Source organism: Durio zibethinus, chromosome 19 (genome assembly GCF_047325235.1).
Source record: "Durio zibethinus cultivar Kanyao isolate XHJ-2024 chromosome 19, ASM4732523v1, whole genome shotgun sequence".
Classification (NCBI taxonomy): Eukaryota; Viridiplantae; Streptophyta; class Magnoliopsida; order Malvales; family Malvaceae; genus Durio; species Durio zibethinus.
This window is the reverse complement of record NC_143180.1, coordinates 9413151-9436881: the sequence shown is the minus strand read 5'-3', so window position 1 is coordinate 9436881 and position 23731 is coordinate 9413151. Positions and strand designations below refer to the sequence as shown.

At 29.4% G+C, this 23731-nt stretch overlaps 2 protein-coding genes across 2 annotated transcripts; one reads left to right on the top strand and one right to left on the bottom strand.

Moving 5' to 3' along the window:
• The first annotated feature begins 10941 nt into the window (after positions 1–10941).
• LOC111310398 (uncharacterized) lies at positions 10942–16790 on the top strand. Its single transcript, XM_022909825.2, has 3 exons — positions 10942–13611; positions 15532–15842; positions 16220–16790. The coding sequence occupies exons 1-3, from the start codon at positions 11357–11359 to the stop codon at positions 16585–16587; spliced, it is 2934 nt and encodes a 977-aa protein (XP_022765560.2). The 5' UTR covers positions 10942–11356; the 3' UTR covers positions 16588–16790.
• Positions 16791–18928: 2138 nt separating this feature from the next.
• LOC149513432 (26S proteasome non-ATPase regulatory subunit 4 homolog) lies at positions 18929–20600 on the bottom strand. Its single transcript, XM_089749014.1, has 5 exons — positions 20468–20600; positions 20168–20283; positions 19955–20069; positions 19643–19851; positions 18929–19540 (listed from the first exon to the last, which is right to left on the bottom strand). The coding sequence occupies exons 1-5, from the start codon at positions 20551–20553 to the stop codon at positions 19323–19325; spliced, it is 744 nt and encodes a 247-aa protein (XP_089605140.1). The 5' UTR covers positions 20554–20600; the 3' UTR covers positions 18929–19322.
• Positions 20601–23731: the final 3131 nt, after the last annotated feature.

Below are 23731 nucleotides of genomic sequence, written 5' to 3'. Positions count from 1 at the left end.
GCCAAGCAAATAAAAAATTACTAATGGAACACATTGTAGTTCACGTGAAGCTTCCCCTATACATGACCTATTTTCATCTTTTCATTCTTCATATAGTCAATAACAAGAATAAACCAAGACAAGACCCTACGCCTAAGAAAGAAACTAGAAGAAAACAAAAAGCTTGAAGCTTTGACTTTTATAAGATTTTATCCTAATTATGAAACAAAGAGCTAAAAGAAAAGCTTTAATTTTTAAACCTTTCTTTCCCCTCCAACAACTTATCTCTCCCCTCTTTAGAAGCCATTTTTTGTTAAAGTTTCCTTTCCATGTCAAATAAGTGGGGGTTATGTGAATAGCCTCCAAATTGTGACTGTCCACGGTTGTATGGAAAGGCATGCAAACCGTGACTATTCATGGAGAGCTAAGCAGTACGATTTGATTGTTCTAAGCTGATTTATTTGTTCTAACTTAAGCTAACTAAAGATTATTCATGAAAGATGAAAAGCAAATATGAAATACTTTATAGAAGGAGGCTGATTGTTACTATCATCAAAGGAGGCAAAAGCTATTCGATAATACCAAAAAAAAGAAATGAAGTTCCAACCATTTGTAAAAAAAAAAAAAACATAGAATGTGTAAAGCTTCAAACTTTATCAACATTCATACCAACGTCAAAGCATGTAAGAAACACATGAGAATACTTTGTAGAAAAGATCATGGCTGATACAAAAATAGAGTAAAAATCAAGATATGAATGGCAAAAATATGCCCTTGTATGGGTTATCTCACATTTTGGTTTTTTTTTGTTTTTAGCTTCTCTTTTCATTTGTGCTCTTTTTTTTTTTTTTTTTACTTTTACCAGAAGCTTCCTCCTTTTTCCTTTTCTCTAGCTAGCCCTCTTTTTTTTTTTTTTTATTCGACAAACCTTTTCTCTCAAGAGAAAAATCTTAAACTTAATCAATGAAGGCCCTTGGATAAAATTTCATCCAAGGGCCAAAGTTTTTCCTTTTCTATTTTTTCAATGAGCCACCTTTGGCCTTTCAATCAAGAGTCAACAAAAGATCTAATGGCTTACATTAAAACTACAAAGGTTGAATTTTTATGCCCTTCAAATCCATGAAAAGGCCATTTTATCCCAAGTGCAAAGTTTTTGGTATTTATGGTCATTTTCTTAGAAATCAATGTTTCCATTATCATTTTTGAAATTTTAAAGCATTAAAAATCATGAAATATTATGAAATTAAAATCTTGAAAGTTTCGTGAAAATCTGAGCTTGAAAAAACCAAATTATGAAAATACTGCTATAAATGTGTTTTGGTAATTTCACATTTTTCAGGGTATTGCTATGATTTTAGGTGCGCCAAAAATCATAAAATATTATAAAATTAAGATTTGGAAAGTTTTTGGTATTTATGGTTATTTTATTAGAAATCAATGTTCTCATTGTCATTTTTGGGATTTCAAACTTACCAAAAATCATAAATATTATGAAATTAAAATATGAAAAGTTTCATGAAAATCCAAGCTCGGGAAGGTGAATTTACGAAAATACCTCATATAAGGGTATTTTGGTAATTTTATCATTCTCGGGGCATGATAAAAATTTTAGTGTTTCAAAAAATCTCAAATTCAATTTTAAACCACATTAATTTCAATTAGGTTTTAAATTTTCTAAATTGTCCGGGGCTCTTATCCATTTTGACCAAGTTTTGTGTAATTTTGACTTTGTTGACTAGATTTGACCTTAGTTGACTTTAGATTTTTGAATAGGCAAATTTGTGAGTCCTTTTATGGGTAGTAAATGGTCCTTATAAATGGTCTTGGCCTATGTTTGTAAATAAGCTCTGGATCACTTATGTTGAAAAATGCTTTCGGATAAATTTTGGTGTTTACAATGATAATTTTTAAATAAAATATTGGTAACACAAGGGACTTAAGAAAAACAAAGGATTATCTTTGTTCAAAGGTAAATGAGATGGAAAAATGATAATTCAACAGATTCAACAACGTAAAAGAGTTTAAGTCAATATTGTGCTATTTATAGTTAAAGGTGCACGTTTCATTGCACCAATAGCAACCAAAGAAATTTTGCTGTAAGAATATCATAATTAAGTGACATGATTTACATGGTGTTGTGGATGAGGTCTAGTTGCTACAAAAGATGGTAGCAAAGATTAATCAAAGCATTATAACATTATAAAGAAAGAAATGTGACAAGTACGAATTTCTTCACTTTGAAACCAAAGTTGTGGCACTACAAATTTATAATTTATAGAATGCCTAATAAGTTTGGATTCAATGTTAAATTGGAACAATTTTTTTGTTCACAAATGGCTTTTGCTTTGAAATGAGTATGTATAAGGACATTTTAAAATTTTGGTTGGCTATGATTTTAAGTTGTTTTAGCATGTTATAAAGGTTTCTATGAAAAGCATTCTTAATTAATAAAGTTTGAATATATTTTATGCTTAAAAGATGTTTAGAAACTTATTAAAATAGAATCATATTATAAAATGATTGGTTTAAATAGTGAAGTTTACATAGATTTTGAATAATAGTAAGAAAGTATGCATATATAGCTACTATCATTGATAATATATGCTATGACTTTACATATGTGCAATATATTTGATCATGTATTATAAGAATGATTGCATCATTCAGTTTTTTGTAAATATGCTTTCTATTATTTATAATATATGTTATGATTATTTAATGCAATATTAGATAAATTGTAAATTAAATAAAAGTTGATATGACTATAGACAAAAGCCAAAAGTATTAAGAGAATTTACATAATATGAAATATACACCATAGCAAGTATAAAATGGCTAGAAAGAAAATGCTTATTGCATTATAATTAATTCACCAAAAATGTGGGATTCACATTATTTTAAAAGGTGAATTAGTCAAAATGGTTATCTAAAATAATCTAAAGATTATTGATTCTAAGAAACATTATAAAAAAAAGTGTGAAGTTCTTAATTGAACTTAATAAAGCTCTTAATGACATCAAAATTTGATAAGGTAATTTTAGCTTATCTCATCATATATTATATCATATGATTAAGTGTGACTATAGTAAGTTCAACAAGTTATCATCATTTAATAACATGTTTGTTATAGATTAAGAATAAATTAAAAGTACCAAAAGATTATTGTTTAGCAAAATTTTTGCTATGAATAACAAAAGGTTAATAGATTTATGACACCAAATAAATTGCATTGGGATGTCTTTAAGAATAATGTAATATAACATTGTACGTTTTATTATAATTTTTTAATAAATAAAAGGATAATAAAATGCAAGATTAATTACCAACATGACATTATAGTAATGCAGATATGGATTGTTTGCATGTGGTGTGGGGACACTGTCTCTTAAAATTTAAAGAAACAAAAAAACACTAAAAGTTCTACCATTTTGCAGAATTTATAGTATTGGAAATGGCAAGTATGAAAAGAAGAAGTAAATCTAAAAATTTTTTTAGTGCCTAAGCCAATGTACTATAAGTTTATAATGATAGTTAAGTCACGCTATCAAAGGCTTAAAGGCAAAAAAATTGAAATCTAGACACGTTAAAGCATACCTATGTATAAAATTGACAAAAAGTGCATCATATATTTTGTCAAAGCCAATGAAACAAATTCTTTGATGAAAGAATTACATTGAAATGATTTCTTGACTTTCATGAGGGATGAGTAACAAGTTTAATCATAGTCACATATTATGGAACTTTGACTTAACCCTTCATTACACATTAAGTCTTAAGTTTTAATAAGTAAAGTACATCACTTGATTGTAACTGTAAGTACTTAAATTAAAATCATTTCAATGTAAGATAAGTACTTGAATCATATGTTATACAGAATGATTGAGTTTAAATTTTTAATGAATCTATAACATGTAAAAAAAGTATTGAAATGTTTATATAATTGCATTCTTGATGGAGTTCAACTATATAAGTGGAAGTGGTATCGCTTCTAAGAGCTAAAGGCTTGGCTCAGAAGCACTCATGAATGATACATGACTTATGGCTGATTCACGATTTTTGGCAAGTGTACAGATCGTATAAGTAATAATGACCAAAGGTCAAGATATCATCCCGTAAGAATTAGTTAAAAAGGCTTAGTCTAAATACTCATTATTGTCACACCCAATCTAAATTTGATTCAATCGAAATGAGTATACAAGAGTAAGCTAGTAGCAACAAGAATAGAAAACCAAAAACTAGCAATGCAAAAAGCCGAAAACAAGTTCACTAAATGTAAAATAAGCATTCTTAAAAATTTATTAAAACAATAGCTAAAATATTTTGAATTGAACCTAACATGCTTTGAATGTAAATCTAATTTAAGAAACTAAAATTATACAGCTTAGTTAACATACAAATAGTAGCTCAAAAGACAAAACTAAAAATAACTACCTTAAAATTGAAATAATTACCTCTTAAATTTCAATTAGAAAAAGATCTAGAAACTTTCTAAAATTTGATCCAAACAACTTCTAAATTGCAAGAACAGTAAGTAAACAAAGTTCAAACACAGTTAAAAGGGTAAGTAATGAAGAAAACTTGCATAAACTAATAAGAACAATGAAAACCGAAAACTAAAATTGAAATCTAAAAACTAACCAAACTTGGAGAAAAAATTAGATGTACAATTTTATAGATCAATTAAACTAGAACTCAACACAAACTAAACTAGATCTATAAGATTACTATCAAATTCAACAATGAATTAAAGAAAATAATAAAAAATTTAGCTCAATGAACTTGATTAAAAATTACATACAAAGAAAAATAAAAATAGAGCAGTTAAACAAAATTTAACCAAACAGAATTCAAAAGCATGAAATTAAGAGGAAGTAATTGAACCTAAGCAAGTAAACACATGAATTAAGAAGTACAAAATGAGAAAATATTGGATCCTCTAACTAGGAGAAGAGTGTCTTCAAATGTTGTCACTCACTTAAGCTTCAACTGTATTATTAGATCTAATCGAATATTTTTTAGATTTTTCTAGAATTTTGTGGATTGAGTTTGAATGTGATCTTTTCTAGAATTAAAAAGACATGAATAAAAAATTCATAGAAAAAAATTGGATTGAAATTCATAAGATTTGAACGAGATCAAGCATAAAAATTGTAAATAGTTTAAATGCAAAATTAGCCAAACAGATTGGAGATTTAATAAAAATTAAAGCAAATTAAACAAGAAATCCTAAAGAGCTTGAACTTTTATTAAAAAAATCTTAAAGTGCATATAAAATAAAATAAAAAAAAGTAAATTTTGCTGAAAAATTAAAGCAATTTTCACCCAAACATCCTTTGAAAAAGACAAAGAGGAAACTATTTAAAGGGAAAAAAGGGTAAAATGTAAAAAAGTAAAAAATTGTAAAAATTATGGAAAAGTCTCCTAAATGGATGGTGATCCCTCTTATTTATAGGTTAAGGATGAGGTGTTCCAGCTAATAAAATTGCAAGAAAATGCTCATTAAGATGTCACATGTTGTAGAGTCTTCCAAGTCATTCATCTAGCTCCCTAAGCTTTCTAGTTTGCTTCTCTTTATTTCACTTTACTTCAAGCTTTCTTCCTTTGATCTTGTAAGCTCCAAAGAGTTAGAATTATGTCCAATTAGAAGCCCTTAAATTACCAATAAAGCAGCTGTCCATTTGCCTTCTCTTTGAAAGCAAGGATTGACGTCAATCACACAAGATCATCAATAATGCATCCAATGATTTTGGTTGATCCCCTACTCTTATTTTAGGTGCCAATTGTAACTAACTTTCTTTTTCAAATTCTAGCCAAATGAGAGCCATTTAATTTTAATTTAGCCATGAAAAATTTTGAAAATGTTTAGCTCTAAATATAGCTTCAAGATTCACCAATGCAAGTGACACCATTCTAACTCAAGGGCAGTTACTACAAAGGTGACAAAATACTAGTGAGCTAAAAATGATATTTTTCACAAGAAAATATATGAAACTTAAGGCTTGAATTAAAGTTCGCTTAAGCTTAATTAAGCAAAAGAAGTCATGAAAGAAAAGGTAAAAAAATATACCATGCATGGCATTGAAAGCATATGTGCACTAGTTTTGGCCTAATGAAGCTTTTTGCATCAAAATGCATCCAAAATGAGTCCCAAAAGCTCCATTTTTTCTCCTTACTCATATTTTACCTACTCATTGAATATTTATGCAATTAGGAGTAATTTTATAAAAATTTTCAAGAAACAAGCACATATTCACTAAAAATTGTTGTAAAAAAAGTGATAAAATGCTAAAATTTTAGTGCAATCAATGGTCAGTTACATTGTGTCAAAACATTGCAAAATGATCTTTTAATGGGAAACAAAAGTTTATGTATAGTTTAGTGCATGACTAATCACATAAAATTATAGATTCAACAATTTAAGATCTACCATTCAATTTTGATTAGCTCAACATCACTTTATTAATAAAGTGGAGATTTTTAAATCATGTTATATGATATCTTCACTGTATATAAAAATTTTGAAAATATCAAAATTTGTCATATTTTATAAATAGGAAGAGATTGTTGGAAAAAAAATTTCAAAACATGAAAATGTTAATTATGTTAGACTATTTAAAAACTTAACGTTATGTTCCATGATCAAAAAGATTGGTTCAAAAAATCAATGCAAGGCTTACAATAAAAGCAATCGACTACTATATTGTTGTGTTGAGGAGTAGTTGACAGCTAATGCCAAAATAGTCAATTATTATGTATTCCAAAAAAGTACGTACAAAACTTAAAAAGGAGCTTACCATAATGTAATCATCTATTATGGTTAGAATCGATTACACAATAGATTACAATTAGTTGTAAGTATTCTTAAATTGAGGGAAGTCGATTACTTAAGATAGCAGTTGACTACCCTATTTCTCGGACTATTTAAAATTTGAAAAATACAAAGAAATAGTTAACTACCTATAAGGAAGAATCAATTACTTAAGTTGGAAAATTGTAACTTTTTGAAAAGTGAAAGTTTTTTCTCTTGAATTGATTCATATGATCATTCATATGAACAAATACATTTGTAATTGTTCATAAGTGTGTGTTCTTATTTAAAGGGCATAGTTGTTAATTTGACCAACACAAATTAAAGGACACAACATTTTGTTTCATTTTTTATAAATAAAAATGTTGTGGGTTCTTTTTTAAAATTTTCAAAATTAAAGAAAATTTCTTTTCTTTCTCCTATTCTTTTTAAAATTCGAAGTATTTTTTAGATTGTTTTTGTAGAAAACATTAATAAAAAATACATATTTTTGTCTATCACTAGAGGATATTTAGTGCTTTGATATCATAGGTGTAAGGTGATATTAACTAAGGTTTCATTGTATTCTAGAAGCATTTTGGTTTATCTCTCATACATATTATAACTGGTTGAGATGAAATAAACTTGAAAGAAAATGCCATTTACAGCACATCTTGAAGCCATTTCCTTTGTTCTTTGAAAGTTTCATATTAGGTTCAACATAAAACTTTAAAGGAAAATATACTGGTGGAAAATCATTAACATCAAGTTCATGGAGAAACACACTTTGTGATTTTGTACCAAATATATTATTTAACATAACTCAATGTATAAATCTTCTCCATGCTTTTTTGGAATAATGGGTACATAGCCTAGATCATTTACTCTTTGAAGAAAAGTACCATTGAGATATTTTGAAATAACATTCATATGCCAATCATAAAAGGATAATTGGATTTGACAGTGTATAAATCTTCTCAATGCCTTTCTCATTTGCATAGTCTCTCTTTTTACTTCATTGTAATCTAATGATGGTAATAACACTAAAAAAGTAACTAATTATTTAGCAAATATTCTATCCATTCTTCTTGTCTCCCATAATTAATTTTCTCTTATTTTTATATTTGAATTTTGAAACTCTATTATTAGTTTGAATTCTAATTCAACTATAAGTCCTTTTGAAATATTTAGACATTTTATTAGTTTATTGATAGAGGGATGAATTTGTGATTTTAGGGCAAGTTTTAGTTTTTGATAAATTTTTTATTTTTATTTTTTAAATAGGTTTTGAATACTTTTTTAAATACAAATTTATATCAATAGCTAAAGATTTAAAGGTATTTTTGAAATTGAATAAAAATCTACACCAATTTTGACATCATTATTCTCTTTTGGTAACGATAATTAACTTTAGGGTTTTAAGTAAAAAAAACTTCTTAAAGTAAAAATGAGAAAGTCGAATAATACAAAAAATATATGTAAGATTTACCCTTGTATTTATTTATTTATTTATTTTTATGTTGAATTGGGAAGGATTCTAAGCTTGAATAAAGGCTTTAACATGATCACATTTTTACACACCTAATATGTAGGTGTAATAATGAATTATTTATTAGGGATAAAAATTGGTGAACTTTAATTTCGTAACATAATTTACCCCAACTGTCATTAAAAATTCCATGTCATAATAGCCTAATGATGGCATTGAAATTCCTTTGTTGAGCATCTAAATGCCATCATACAAAAAGGTATCATTTAAATAGCATAAGTAAAGGCATCCAGATGCCCATTCAAAAACATCATCCAAAAGCCAAGCATTCAACTTCTAGTAGCAAGGCATCCGAATACCTTTAAAAAATCTGCAAACAAAAAAATAGCATTCGAATGCCTAAGGTAAAACATCAGAATGCCCTTCAAACAAAAGCTTGGCATTTAAGTGCCAAAGGCAAGCATCTGAATGCCCTTGAAGAAATTCTTAGACAGAATTTGAACATTCGAATGTTTCAGCACTAGCATTCGAATACCTTGTGCAAAAAGTCTTCTCTATCGGCTATAGGTTTGAATTTTTTCATCTTCTAGTATAATCTCTTTAAATGACTATATTTTGATTTTCAATTATAAATACACCTTAGAAAACTTAAAATTAACAACTATGTAATTACAAAAGCAACCATTTAATTAATTGATCAGAAATCAACATGCAATATAAGGCAACATATTAAATCTTTGCATAGAAATCAACATTCTTTTAATTAAACTCAAAATTAACTTAACATGCATAGCAACATCCTTACATCAATATTGTCAAATAGATAAATAATGCATAAACATCTATTTAATACCTAAAATATACTTTAAGAACATAATCCATGAGGCCACCATAAGACATGTATCATATTTACTCTTTGCTAACATTTCGTTGTATGTTCTCATTTTTTCTTTTTGATTTCTAATTTTATTCACCAACCTATTCAATTCATCAATGTTGACAAATTTCTTAAGTTGTGTATTCTCAATTCTTAACTTTTCGCTTTTTATCAATAAAAGATTATTTTGATTCATTAATTCTTATTCATATTTCTTAGGTAAACTTCAAAGGTAAACTTATCATCATTCTTTTCAATCCAATGAAAAAAATTCACATATACCAGTTTGCAACAAAGATAAATATAAAAAATCAGTACTAAAAAGTAAGTCCCTAATAATGGTTAAGCCTAAACCTAAAAATTACTTACCACATATCAATATTTAGCTATATTGCTAATGAATTACTTATATTATCCTACTTTTGTTATTTAAACTGAACTTAAAACCTAAAGTTCTATGGAATTCAATATCATTTTTCCAACAAATTCAATAATATTGCATAGGTTATAACTAAAACTAATAAATCGATATCAAAATAAGAATTTAGTACCCAATTTTCTAAGTTTACCCTAAATAAAACCCAATTAAATTCCTAATTTTGTTATTCAACTCGAATTCAAAATTCAATTCCATGTCCAATATTTTTATATACCTCTTTATATTTAGGCAGCCATAAAAATTTTTTCTTTTGCTCAATGGAGTGGTTGAGGTGCTAATTAAAGCCTTTAATTCATAATAACAAAATTTTTTTTTGAATGATTTGTTGATTTTAAGTTTGAGGTGGATTTCCTTTCCGCTATTTGAGAATGTAAAGAAGAAAGAAGAATGAATGAAGCAACAATTTAAAAGAAACCCCAACGATTTTATTAAAGGCAAAAGAAATGCAAAATGTAAGGTTTTTGTTTTTTAAGGGTAAAATATAAAATGAAAGTGTTATTTTTTTTGTTTGAAATTAAATTATGACATGAAAATTAGGTTGTTATAATGTGTATTTTTAACAACACCTTACATTCTCTAATTGGTAGTTTAAAACATGTAAGCTTTTTTGTCAAAGTTAAGCTTTAGGAGAAAATATGTTGCAAAAATAAAGTACAAGATTGATAATTTTAAAAAATTTTAAATATTAAAATGATAGAAAGTATAAAGTACATGGATTTTTTTTTGTATTTAACCCTATTTATTATTTCGAGAGAGTTAAAAGGAACTTACATTTTTTTAAGTATCAAGCAAAAAACAAAATACAATGCCAAATTACCCTTAATGAACAGCCAAATTTAAATTTACTTTTATAAATAAAATAAAATATTATTACGTAGATTTTAAGCGTAAATGCTTCATCTCTCGTGCCAAAAAGAATTGAATCATTAAATTTGTATTAAAAGTTTAAAATATGAAATACTTATAGGAAATAAAAATAATATAAATTAAAAAAAATAAAATAAAAAATTTATTTTTTAATAAAATATAATATAAATATATAAATTATTAATATATTACATTCTACAAATATTTGAATTACCAAATCTAACGACGCAGGCGAAACTTCCCATCAGATTCTCGCCTCGTCGGCTCCACGATTCCACTCTTCCCAAAATCAAATACCAGGATTCTCCATTTTAATCACGACGATGGTGCTTTAAATTGTCGCTAAAGATAAAAAAGAAAAATCACAGAAACACAAAAGTAAATATTTAAAGCGAAAAATAAAAATACCCAATCAAATCAAACCACAAAGCAAAGTTATTATGGCCAAAGCCCAAAAGGCACCGCCCCAACCAATAAAAAATGAACTAACCTCCCTCTTCACTACGTTTTTTGTTTCTTATCTTTGACTTGCCATTTTCAACACCAAATATCAAAATCAGATCAACTCTATCTATGTACAATTATTATAGAGAAAAGCGCAGAAAGATCTATACACTGGTTGAGAGAAATTTCAAACAAAGGCTTTCAGACCAATCCATGGGTTCTTTCAATCCAATCCAACACAAGGTTTGATCTTTCTGCTTTTAATTTCTCTCAAAGAACCCAAAATCCTTCTGGGTTTTTTCATAGATCTGTCTTTGCAATCGATTTCTTAGTCTTTTTCTGATGATCTTCCAATCTTCATTTGTACTGGGTTTTTAGGGTTTACAAAATTGGTACATAAATTTGATCTAGAAATTAGGTCTATTGCACTTTTTCTGAATATATAGAAAGTTATAGTGTTTGATAAGTGGAAAGATGCAATCTAGAAGAAACGAGGAGCAGGTTGAACTATCTCCGACTGTTAAGTTGCGTAGTCAACGCAGAGCTGCTGCTCAAGTTGGTTCTCATGACCCTTATCCGGTATCGCGTCGTGATGTGATGAGTAATCGGTCTCCTCCATCGCGTGGACGAAGGAGTTATAGTCCTAATACCCTAGATGTATCTAGGAGGGGAGGTTTGGCTAGGGATCGAATGAGCGGATCGATGGAGGGGAGGGATTCATATGGTTGGCATTTGGGTAGTGGTAGCGCTGAAAAGGCGCGATCAAGATCACCCCCGTATGAGCAAATACGTAAAAGGCCTCATTTTGAGGATGAGAGAGTTGTCAATAGAAAATATGATTATGTTGAGCCTGTCGCTTTTGATGATAGTACGAGCTCCAGAGTAAGGAGCGTTTTCAGGTATGATCATGGTACTTCACGGATGGGCAAAGAGAAGGACTATTTGGAAAACAGAGTTACAAATGTTGATGGACATCTAATGATGGGTCAGAAATTGATTCCGGTGGAAGATTTTGCAACAAGAGGGCCACGTCAGTTGCCACAAGATCTGGGTCCAAGCTTAAATTATGCAGAAACTAGTGGACAATTACCATTGTCCTCCCGAGGTATTGATATAGATAAATATGAGCATGAAAAATTTCAGCATCGAGAAACTATACCTTCAAATAAGGTGAAAGTTATGGATTCTTACAAAGAAGATAAACCCATGTACCATTCACAGGATGTTGCATATAGTATGGTGGCAGCATCTCACTCCAAGGACTTCGTGAGCACCCCTCAGCTTAAGGATTTTGCTGGCACATCTTCTGGCATCACTAGAACTGAGTTTCTGAGTTCATATCAGGATGATGCACCTGTTTCTGAAGAATATCTTAGGAGCAGCAGGAAGCTCACAGAACCTGTGGGATATAATAAATATGACCAAAGGCAACTTACAGATGCTGCAAGAGATTCTGAAACTGCTAGAAGGAATATGATATTATCTCAGCAAGAGGCAAATAGTCCGAGCAGGGCTGAGTATGAGGATAATCTGTACCGAAAACCTAGGGCAATAGGAATTAACAATCATGGGTATTCAGCGGAGGACTTAAAAAGGATGATGCCTTCTCAATCTCGAGTTAGCTATGAGCATGCTTCAATTGATTACGGTCATAGAGACATGTCAAAACCAAATATTTTTCACCATGTTGATGACAGGATTGATAATACAGATGATTCTTTTGGAAATTTGAGAAAGGGCACTATGCGGAATGATCGTACTTTGCAAAAGCAGATAAGTACAGACTACATTGATATGAGCAGATCATATGCATCGATGCAAGGTGGGGAATATGTGGGTTCAGAAGACACCGATGTTGCATTTAGAAGAAGACTACCACAAGATTATGAAATGTCACTTTTGGATGCATCTCACAATCGTCAAGTATCAAATTTGAGATCTGATTATGGTTTTGGCAGAGGAGCAGGTCCAGAGTTTCAAAATGAAAGAGCGATAAATTCTCCTGCATATAAATATGAAGCAGAGCAATGCAGACTTGGTCCAAGACCAAAGAGAATGGAGGAAGAGCTTGACATGTACTCAGATAGGATCCATAAAAGGCAGTTTCTTATGGAGGAAGATGTCGGTAGGCCCAGTTCTAAAACTATTGTATCTAGCAAATTGCATTCACTTGGCGACTTTGGAGGTCCATATGACAGCGAGGAGCAGATTGATGAAGATATAATTGGTTTACATGCATCTAAGACTAAAGGGTATGGCCACAATGAATATAAAAAGGTTGTAAGGACATATGATGGGCAAGACCATCGCAGAGATTTGGAATTGGATGACTGGTATGCGTCCCAAGGTTCTTTGGCACATTCAGAAAGGGTTCCAATCAGATTTTACAAAAACAGTGGTAAATATATTAAGGGAAATCCCAGACCTGGTTATTTTAACTGGCTTACCTCACACCATAATGACAGAAGTAACCTTCATAAACAAAACAAAGTTTGGAAGAGAAATGAAGATTATGATGAGGATATAAATGCAAATGATGGTGACATGACAGAAGATTTAGTGAATTATGCAGAGGCTGAACTGTCTGAGGATTCAGAAGAATTTAAGCAATTGGTACATGAAGCATTCTTAAAGTACTCTAAAAAGTTAAATTTGAACCAGTCTGTTCGTAGAAGATACAAGGAGCAAGGACATGCTGGTAGTTTGTTCTGCATTGTCTGTGGTAGAAGGTATTTTTTCTTTTCTATGACATGCATTTTAAAGAGGGTCACATGTTTTCATTTATTTCTTTGTTTGAATCAGGAGTTTCCTAGTGTCTCTTAAAGCTATAATCAAGTATGCAAGGCCCTAAAGATTTTATCAGATGGTCTTTCTAGGACCATTTTATGGCGCTTGGACATTTGGGAAAGTAACAATCGCACTACTATTATTTAGTTATTTAAGTAATGAAATTTAAGTTTTATTCTTCTGGATGGTAACTAGGATCATATGATGGTTAGTCGGAAAGAACTTTATTTCAGGGTTCAATACCAATTCATTTGCGTCTGAGCAGAAATACGCTGACTTAAGTAGATTATTGGCCTGAGTAATGATGATTTAGTAACAATTTGCAGGTTTTCTATGATGTATGGTGGACCAGCTAGTGAATGTCAAGCTGGAAATCTAAATTTGTTGAGTCCTTGTGACCTTAGAAAATTATTTTGTGCAGTAAACGAAGAAGAATAGAGAGGAGAGTTTGGAACATTTTAAATGATTTTGAGTTTTGGCTTTTGTGGCCAAAAAATGCTGAATGGGCAAGCTTGCTGTGTGATGGGATCAATGTTTGCTTTTTAATCAAGTTAAGCTTCATATCATTTCATATAGAAGGTGTATCCAGTGAGGTTGGAAGTTTTCTGCTTTAGATCACATTTACCTGTAAGTGGGCAAACTGCTGAAAATTGGTTGATCTTGATATGTCAAGCGGAGAACTTTGCAGGATTCTTTAACTGTGCTTAATATGGAGACCGTCTCAACTTCATTGTGGATAGGATTTTTAGCATTCCTTGCTCATTCTTGATTGATTTGTGAGAAATAGCTGCTTGATTTCAGCAACAGGCATCTAGGATGTTTGGTTTGAGCCATTACATGTTCTTGCTCCTTAAGAATCCTTGAATGTTTCTAAGGAGCAAGGATAGTACCCTTGTGTCTGATAGAGGGGTTTTAGTAGTCTGAATGTAAGACCTATTAGAATGTTGTCATAAGATTTCAATAGGTAATTTGAGTAACAACTTGAGTGGTTCTATTTTTCTGTGGCAAATAGGATGATAGTGAGCCACTGGCCATCATTTATGCTGCTACTTACTTTTAGTGCGGAGGTCCATGGTGCAGCAGGTCTAAATGGTGGTGTAGGCAGTCAAATCAAAGAGAGTGAGATAAAGCTACATAGTCTGTATCATGCTAGAGGTCAACTGTATAAATTTTGTAAACAACTTTGAGAAAAACTTGTATTATTTTTTCATGTTGTGGTTTTAAACTGTGATTTCTTATAGCAGGCTAAATGTTGATCTTAATTATCCATCTTGATTCTGATAGAATCTCTCTGTGGTGTGTGTGTGTGTATTTGTAATCCTTTTTGAAGTCATTTTTGTTAGTATGTGTGTATTTATGAATGCAGTCAACTCTTTTGAAGTCATTTTTGTTAGTATGTTGTTTTCACTCTTCATTTGTCCTAGCTTCTCTATATTTTAGGAAAATCTTTCACAAAATCAAATGTATCCCTGTTGTGTACAACCATGTTTGGCTCTTGAGCCTGGGTTGAACATAAGATATGTTAAGGTAGGTCACTTTTTGACCCAAGTAAAAGGGGAGGCTAGTTTTTGGAATGCCATTTCCCACTTTATTTCCAGTGACTGCAGAACAAATGGTTTAAGGTACACTAGGTGGAAGTTGGATGTTACTTTCACTGTCTTTGGTTTTGATTCCAATCTCTGTGATGAGGATACTGGTTGTTTAACTTCTTTGTGTACCTGGTAAAATTTTAATGGCTGTGAGAGCATCAATATTTGTGAACATCAAGATAATATTTCTTTCAATCATAATCTCCTTTTTAAAATTTATTATCATTGATGGTTCTTTCTCTCTTTATTGTTCTTATATCTATGCTCTTACAGCTACTCAAAGGAGTTCATGGACACCCAACGCCTGGTGACACATGCCTTCATGTCTCACAAGGTAGGGTTGAGGGCACAGCACTTAGGTCTACATAAAGCAATATGTGTGTTGCTGGGGTGGGACAGCATAGCGCCTCCTGACACTATAACATGGGTTCCCCACGCCTTGCCTGAAGTTGAGGCGTTTGCTCAGAAGGAGGATTTGGTTCTCTGGCCTCCAATTGTTGTCATCCACAATATTTCCATGGCGAACAACAATCCTCAAGAACAGAAAGTTGTTCCGATCGAAGGGGTGCAGGCATTTCTAAGAGGTGAGTAGTTGACTGACAAATTTGCATGATAATATAGTAAATAGCTTAACTTATTTAGTTTGAATTCTTTTAAGAGTGGAATAGAAAAAATGGATGTTTTATGCTGCGTGCTAATATAAACAAATAAAAATGAATAAATGATAAAAACATGACAAACAAAATACGATAAGAAAAAATATGGTCAAGTTGAATCAGGTTGCCAATGTGCACTATGAATAATTGGAATTAATCAGTAATGTTAAAAGTTTTCTACTTATCAATGAATGTAAAAGACTTTCTTTGGACAGAAGACAAGACTGATAATTTATTTCTTTCATACGTGGTTCTTTTTCTTTTTCTTCTTTTTTTCCCCCTTGTTGGTTCTTGGATGATGACAGGTGAAGGCTTTGTTGGGGGAAAGATCACTGTTTGCCTAGGAAGGCCTGCAGACCAAAGTATTATGGTGGTGAAGTTCTTAGGCACTTTTACTGGACTGGCAATGGCAGAGAGACTTCAGAAGTATTTTGTTGAGAATAAGCGGGGGAGAGTGGAATTTCAGCGAATAACTTTGAATAATGACAAAAGCAGCATTGAGGAAATAGGAATACAGGGTGACAAATTGGAGGAACAGCTTCTGTATGGTTATATGGCAATTGCAGAGGACTTGGACAAACTTGATTTTCATAACCGGAAATGGTGTCTGGTAAAGAGCAAGAAGGAGATTCAGGACTTGGCAAATGATCCTGTCAAAATTGATGAAAGGTAATGCTCTTGTTAGATCTGAAAGGCTGGACAAGAATCTTATATTATCCTTGAATGAACATTTATCTCTAAAACAAGTGTGGCTTGATTAACCTTATTATCTTCTATCTTTGTAATCCTAGTAGCTTATTTCTGCTATGAATTTAAACAGATGTAAAATAAAATTGCAACATATTTATCTACTTTTGGAGATTGTCTGTTGCCTTATATGTTGCTCCTACACCTCCGGACATATTTTATGGAGCCAGCAATGCTGCTTCGAACCTGAAAACTCATCTGAGTCGATCCCTGACTGAATCTAGATCAATTCATGTTGATGAAAAATGTCAAAAACCGAAAGCAAAAAAATTTGATCCGAAAAAATTTGAACTTGAAAGTCTAAAATAGACATAATCTGAATCTATTATGATTCGATTCTGTAATAATTCGAAATTAAAATTGATTCAATTTGAAATTTATAAAATATTTAATTATAATCTGAAAATATTTGAATTATAGTTATATGATTTTATTTAAAAAATAAAAATAAATAAATAAATCATAAATAATTTTTAATTAAAAATTAAAAAATATTATTATTGATAATTATTAAATAATTATATCAATAATTGATCAACACAATTAATGTTGAACCTTTAAATTTGATTATGAAATTGAATTAAATAAATTTTAATACTATCCTTATCATATTTAACAATTATCAATACAAAATAAAAATAATATTGTTAATTTAAAATTTGATTTCATTGTCAAAATAATCATCGGTAATATATTATAGAACTAATGAGAGATACTCCCGCACTTTGTTGCTAAATTCATTAAATTTTTTGACTTTTTTAAAACAATCATTATCACAATTATTAATTTGTGAAGTAAAATAAAAGAAATTACATTAAAATCCAAAATTAAGCATCAAACAACTTTTAAAAAAAATTCTAAAGGTGCTTTTACAGACACCAAAATGAGGGAAAATCACTTGCAAAAAACTAATGCAAATAGCATTACTCGAGCTGATTTAATATCTTGACGTGCACTCAGGACACACCGCATAAAGAGGTTAGGCTCACAGTTATATTCGATAAATCTTATACCATTTGCATTAGAACCAACCTAAATGCAGAAGTCTAGCACGCTCTTTGATCTCGGTCCATCAATTTTGTCCATGTTCTCGATCGTCGACAAAGATGCATCCAATTGCCGCCTTTATTAAGGAAAAGAAAAACATAAAGAATACAATCTTACATGCCGGCAAAAGCAACCAATCTATATGATCTCAAAGTAGCAAAACTAAATATATCTCAAATTATAGAAACAATGTTTGAACTGTTATAATACTATATATTATCTTATTTACTTTACAATAACAATTATAGCTTTAATTATCCTTTGGTGCTAAATATTACATGCTTCTTACAGAGAACATTCAGACCAAAATATTTGCTTATTCAATGATCCATATATAGACGTATACATAATTATGATTATAATTATTTTGTATTTGTAGTTTCATTAAAAAATATATATATATATTTTTTGTATTTTATTGCTTAGGTGCATTGAAAGAATTATTATGTTCATTAAAAAGTTGAAGCATTCATTAATTAGTCATCAATGCTTAATTATAATTAAAAGTCCTCATTTACATACAAATGAATTCATACCCTATATATAAACTTGGCGTTGCAGAATTCACCTGTTAGAGAAACAGTTGCAAAAATTAAGTAACAAACACAGATTATCACTAAAAGAAATATTCAAGCAGGGACTATGCAGCAACTACAACAACAGTAGTAGGGGAACTATTCATCTGCTCCACAAAATTTTGACCACATCCAACCTCAACGTCCTCAACAGCATTTGTCAAATCAATAATCAGGTTCAACATTCCAAATCTGACCGGGACGGTGAGGCCAACACAAATGAGGATGGCACATGGTAATAATTCTAATCATACGACAAAACAGCTCACCTACAAGGTTATTTGCCAATATAAACATTGAAAATAGTAAATGATTTTTATTATAAAAATATATTCTTGGTCAAGTTTTTTCTTTTCTTTGTAAAAGCAGTACTTTTCTATCTAGACTCAATCTGTTTATAATTTACAGAAAAATAGATCACTGCATACCCATTTGTTTATATCCAATTCCACGTGAATATTTAACTTTACAACAAAATAACTAACAAAAAACAAACTCGATAACTGTTACCTGAAGAGCGAAAAAGGATGCAAACATGATCATCCCCCAAAAAAGTTATAAGCAAAATCAAATGAAAATCTTATTTAAAAAATCATTAACATAACAAACTTAAGACATGTAGCAAAAGTAAAAGAATTCCACATAGTTTTAGAAAAAAAAGAGTTATTTAATTAATAAATAAGTATAAAGAAAAAAAAAAATTAACTGATGCCTAGAAAACCCAGTAACTCTAATTAATAATAACATTGAGAAAAAAAGCCAAGTAATAAATAAAAAATTGAAGCAATTTCATCATGCTAATTGTGAATTCTTTGAAAGATCTAGCCTCTAAGACCTTTGATAAACTAAAAACCAAAAACAAAAACAAAAATAAACCCAAATTGCATATCTCTCGTAAAATTCAAAAAGAAAAAGAATTATATTATGAGAAGGAAAAGAAATAAAAATTAACCTTGTATCTGACAAACATTTGACAAAGGATCGCTAACTATCTAACTTAGATCATCAGCATAAAAAAAAAAATTAAATGGGAAACTAGTTATACTAACTGATAAATCATTCTTTTATTATTAGCTTCTGAAGTTCCATTGCTATCTAGCGTCTCCTCTTCCATTGAAACTCTAAAAGCCAGGGCCAATTCAGGATCAAGGTTGGGATCTATACCAAACTTAAAACTAGAGATGCCACTAGCTATAGCTGCTGCTGAAGCTGTAGAACTACTTCCACCTTCCCCATCCCCAATGAAGATGGGGTATTACCATAGATAAAAAAAAAAAAAAAATCCAGCTTTAGCAATAAAATCACAATTTATCAAGACATTAACATGCAGAAATAAGAAAACGACCTAAACAACTAACCTTAAAAGTACATTAGGGAGAGCATTAGGACAAGCTGGAACATGAACAATGTGACTAGTATCACTATTGTTAACAGTAGCAAGAAGCGCTTCTAGCTTTTTTGTCTTCTCTTCATCATATTCGCCTAAATTTACAATATCAAGAGCTACACTATTCTTTTTCAATTTCCTTCTAATCATCTCCAAAGATTTTTTCTCATGTTTGATAGGACTACAAGCAATCATAGCACATTTTTACAACCAAAAACGTAGAATGAGAACATTTCTCAATTAACATTTCTCAATTAACAGACAAAAGCAATATCAAAACACACCTTCCAGCAAAGACAATAATCTTTTGCTGTTGCTTTTTAATTTGGCGTTGCTTAAGCGCTAACTGAGCCACTTGAATCCCAACTGCTAAGTTCATTTCACCACCAATCTCTAAGCCTAAATCAGGATAAACAAAAGTTTCAATTTAGTATCTTCTAATATGATACAATATTAAGAAATTAAAATATAAGCCTAAAGTAAGCTAAGAAACAAACTGTGCATGCAAGCTAAGATTTTACTAAGGTCACTGGTAGGTGTGAATGTGAGCAAGACACAAACTCCCTTTCCTACCATTGTTAAAAATCCAACTCTATTCTTTGGATTAGACCGTAAAATGAAGACTTCCACAATTCAATAAGCTCTAACTTTGTCCTATAATCAACTAATTAAACTAAATTGCACATGTAATGAAAAAACACCTCACATTTAAAAAAATTCAAAGTTGTCTTTTAGTTATAAGTTTCAACTAAAGGAAGAGTAAAAATTCTCTTTTTCTTTTTCTTTTTTTTACCTTAGTTTTAGCCCCGCATATAAAATTAACAACATCATCTTGAGAGCAATCACCTTTTTGTACCCACTCCGAATTATCAATACAAATCATTATTGCATATTGGGCGTATAAAAATTAGGATCAAACGAATTAAATTGGGATGAAATTTAAAACCCAAGAATTTCGGGATCAAAGAATTATATTATGCTAGTGATAATTTAGGAAAATTAATTTTTATATTTTATTGATATTAAGATTGATTATATTTAAGTAACAACACTTGTTGAGTTTGGGGTTATTCGTATTAGACTAATTAATTTAATATCGAATATTTTATCAATTGGTGTATATCCAATATTATTATATTTATGTTAATGTCAAAATGATCAAATTAGTGCTTTTTTTTAATAATATTTATTATTCAATTTTGTGAAATATGGTCAATCGATGTATATGATTATATTCAATGTTATTATGTTAATGTCAATTGATGTATATGACTTCTTTCTAATGCAACATTCTAATAGGACATTTGATTAATTATTGTATATGATTATATTTAATGTAGTTATGTTAGTGCTATGATTCATGTATAAGCCAAAAACAAAATAGATATAAGGTTAAGCTAATTAATTGACCAATTACTCGTATTAAGTATTTTTGTGAATGATAATTGATTTTTTTAAATAATGTCTACTATTCCACAACATAATTGAAGATTTGATAATTAATGGTTAATAGCACCCGTAATTCTTGAACTTTGATCCAAATTCTATTTTGATTTCTAATTTTTAAAAAGTTCTAATCAGATTTCTAATTGCCTAAAATTATCACATTCTGGTCCTTCCATATATTAAATCATCTTACTAGATGATAAATGACAATTGGTGCCACGTGATGATGTCAGTTGACATCTCATATGACAGAAGAAGGATTAAAATAAAATTTTTCAAAGTTTAGGGACCAAAAATAAAACTCTCTCAAAATTTTATATATTTTATAAATTATTAAATTCAACATTATATTTTACACTTCTTGTTGTTATGTAATTTATTAGTTATATTTTTTGTTGAGTTAAAAATTCAAATTCTTTTTTCAAAAATTCGATATCATTTTGAAAACAAAAAAAAAATTATTTTCTATTAAAAATATTATTTTACTCATAAATCATAATAAAAATATTATTTTTCATCCAAAAAGTATATAATTTGTTAAAATATTAAATATCTTTTATTTTCTTTTTTCAAATATATTTTAAATGTATTGAATTTTTAAAAAAGAATTTAACTAATAAGTTATATTATAACAAAAAATATAAAAATATAAAAATAAAATTTATATTTTTATAAGATATCTGTGGAATATATAAAATTTTAAAATAGATTCATCCTTGGTCCATAAACTTTGAAATAATTCTATTTTGATCTCTCAGTTTATATGAGTGTTAGTTGGCATTTACCATTAATTTAAATGATTTCATAGACGGGAGGATCAAAGTATACAACTATGGGCAATTAGAGATCCAATGAAAACTTTTTAAAAATTAGAGATCAAAATAAATTTTGAGTCAAAATTTAGGGACTAAAAGTCCTATTATCCTGGTAATTAATGAATATAGTTATATCTAATGTTAATATCAAAATAATCAAATATTAGATTAGATCAATACCATATCAATAAGTTTTTACACGTCATGGTTTTAAATTTTTTAGTATTGGTTATTAAGATTAAATCGATTAATGTCTACTATTCAACATTTTAATTGAACATTTAGTAGACCTGGCAATTTACGTCATTGTATTATATTTTATGTTAGACATAGCATGAATAATTTCGATACGAACACAAGATGAATACTTAAATAACATGAATAATCTAAACACAACTACGACAAGTTTATTATATGTGTTATATGTAGGGTTGGCATTGGGTCGGGTTCGGGGCGAGTTTTGCTCGCACTGAACCCGACCCGACCCGACCCTACCCGAAATTTTTTTTTATTTTTTCATATCGGAACCCGACCCTGACCCGATACTATATAAATCGTATTCAACCCGAAATTAATAAAATATTATTTTTTAAATATAAAATATTATTTTTTAAATATAAATTTTAAAAATATCATTATATAAATATATATATATATAAATAAAAAATTAAATAATTAATTAAAAAATAATTTTTTATATAATATCGGGTCGAATCGGGTTTGCCTAAAATCCGAACCCGACCTGACCCCGATTGTTTCCTAACCTTACCCAACCCAAAATCCGAATTTCAAAAAAAAAAAAATCGACCTCATAGGGTCGGGTCGGAACCCATCAGGGACGGGTTAGATTGTCGACCCCAGTTATATGTGACATGATACGACTAATACATTTAAAATAATTTGTTTAGCACAACCTAAGTAATACGACATGACATGATACGATTAACATGATTAAACAAAAATAACATGATTAGATACGATTAATTCATTTATTTAAATAAAAAATATCATTTAAATTAGTATTTAAACAAAAAATTATTTAAAAATTAAATATTTATAATCTATTTAAACACCGAAATGTTACGATAAATATGATTATTAATTTATTTAAAAAATAAATTAAAATAATTTTTATAGTTTGTATATTATATATGCTTGCATAAATATTATTATATCTTAAGCATGTCACCACTATTCGAGACAAACATAACACGAATAATATTGAGTTGTGCAAGCTAGAAAGATTTAAATAATTTTGAAATTTTATAAGTTATAGACTTTTTTTACTAAAACTTTTTTTGAAATTTAAAAGTAATTTTGAATAATACGATTATTTTTTAATTTCAAAATTACTATAACACAGTTATAGACTTTTGAATAATATTGTGTCTTAATTGTGCTTATAATTCAAATTTTGATTGATATTTATTGAAAAGTAAAAATTCTATCAACATTTTTACTAAAAATATCTATCTAAAAAGCATATAAAAATTTATTAATTTTTTTTTCAAATTTTGCACACTTGACCTACATAAGGAAACTTTTTTATTTGTTGGTTTTCATTTTTTACTTTAGTTTTCATTTAATCATTTTAGTAAGGAACTTCACAAATTTCACTTAAGGAACTTCATCTAAGTTTTTCCCCAAGCTAAAACCCTTTCGAATGCATTTTTTGAAACATGACAACCACTTCATTATAGTTTTCCACTTTGATTGAACCCTCTAATCATATGATAATTCTATATTTTTATAGAATTATCTAGCTTTCTAGGGCATTTTTATAGTGATTTTATGCTTGAT

Excerpts from the sequence above, each read along its gene's own strand:
- LOC111310398 (XM_022909825.2), top strand. The coding sequence starts at position 11,357 with ATGCAATCTAGAAGAAACGAGGAGCAGGTTGAACTATCTCCGACTGTT. Across the intron at positions 13,612-15,531 it reads TGCATTGTCTGTGGTAGAAG|CTACTCAAAGGAGTTCATGG; the intron begins GTATTTTTTCTT and ends ATGCTCTTACAG. Across the intron at positions 15,843-16,219 it reads GGTGCAGGCATTTCTAAGAG|GTGAAGGCTTTGTTGGGGGA; the intron begins GTGAGTAGTTGA and ends GGATGATGACAG.
- LOC149513432 (XM_089749014.1), bottom strand. The coding sequence starts at position 20,553 with ATGATTTGTATTGATAATTCGGAGTGGGTACAAAAAGGTGATTGCTCT. Across the intron at positions 19,852-19,954 it reads ATTATTGTCTTTGCTGGAAG|TCCTATCAAACATGAGAAAA; the intron begins GTGTGTTTTGAT and ends GATTGCTTGTAG. Across the intron at positions 19,541-19,642 it reads TCTCCCTAATGTACTTTTAA|AATACCCCATCTTCATTGGG; the intron begins GGTTAGTTGTTT and ends TTTATCTATGGT.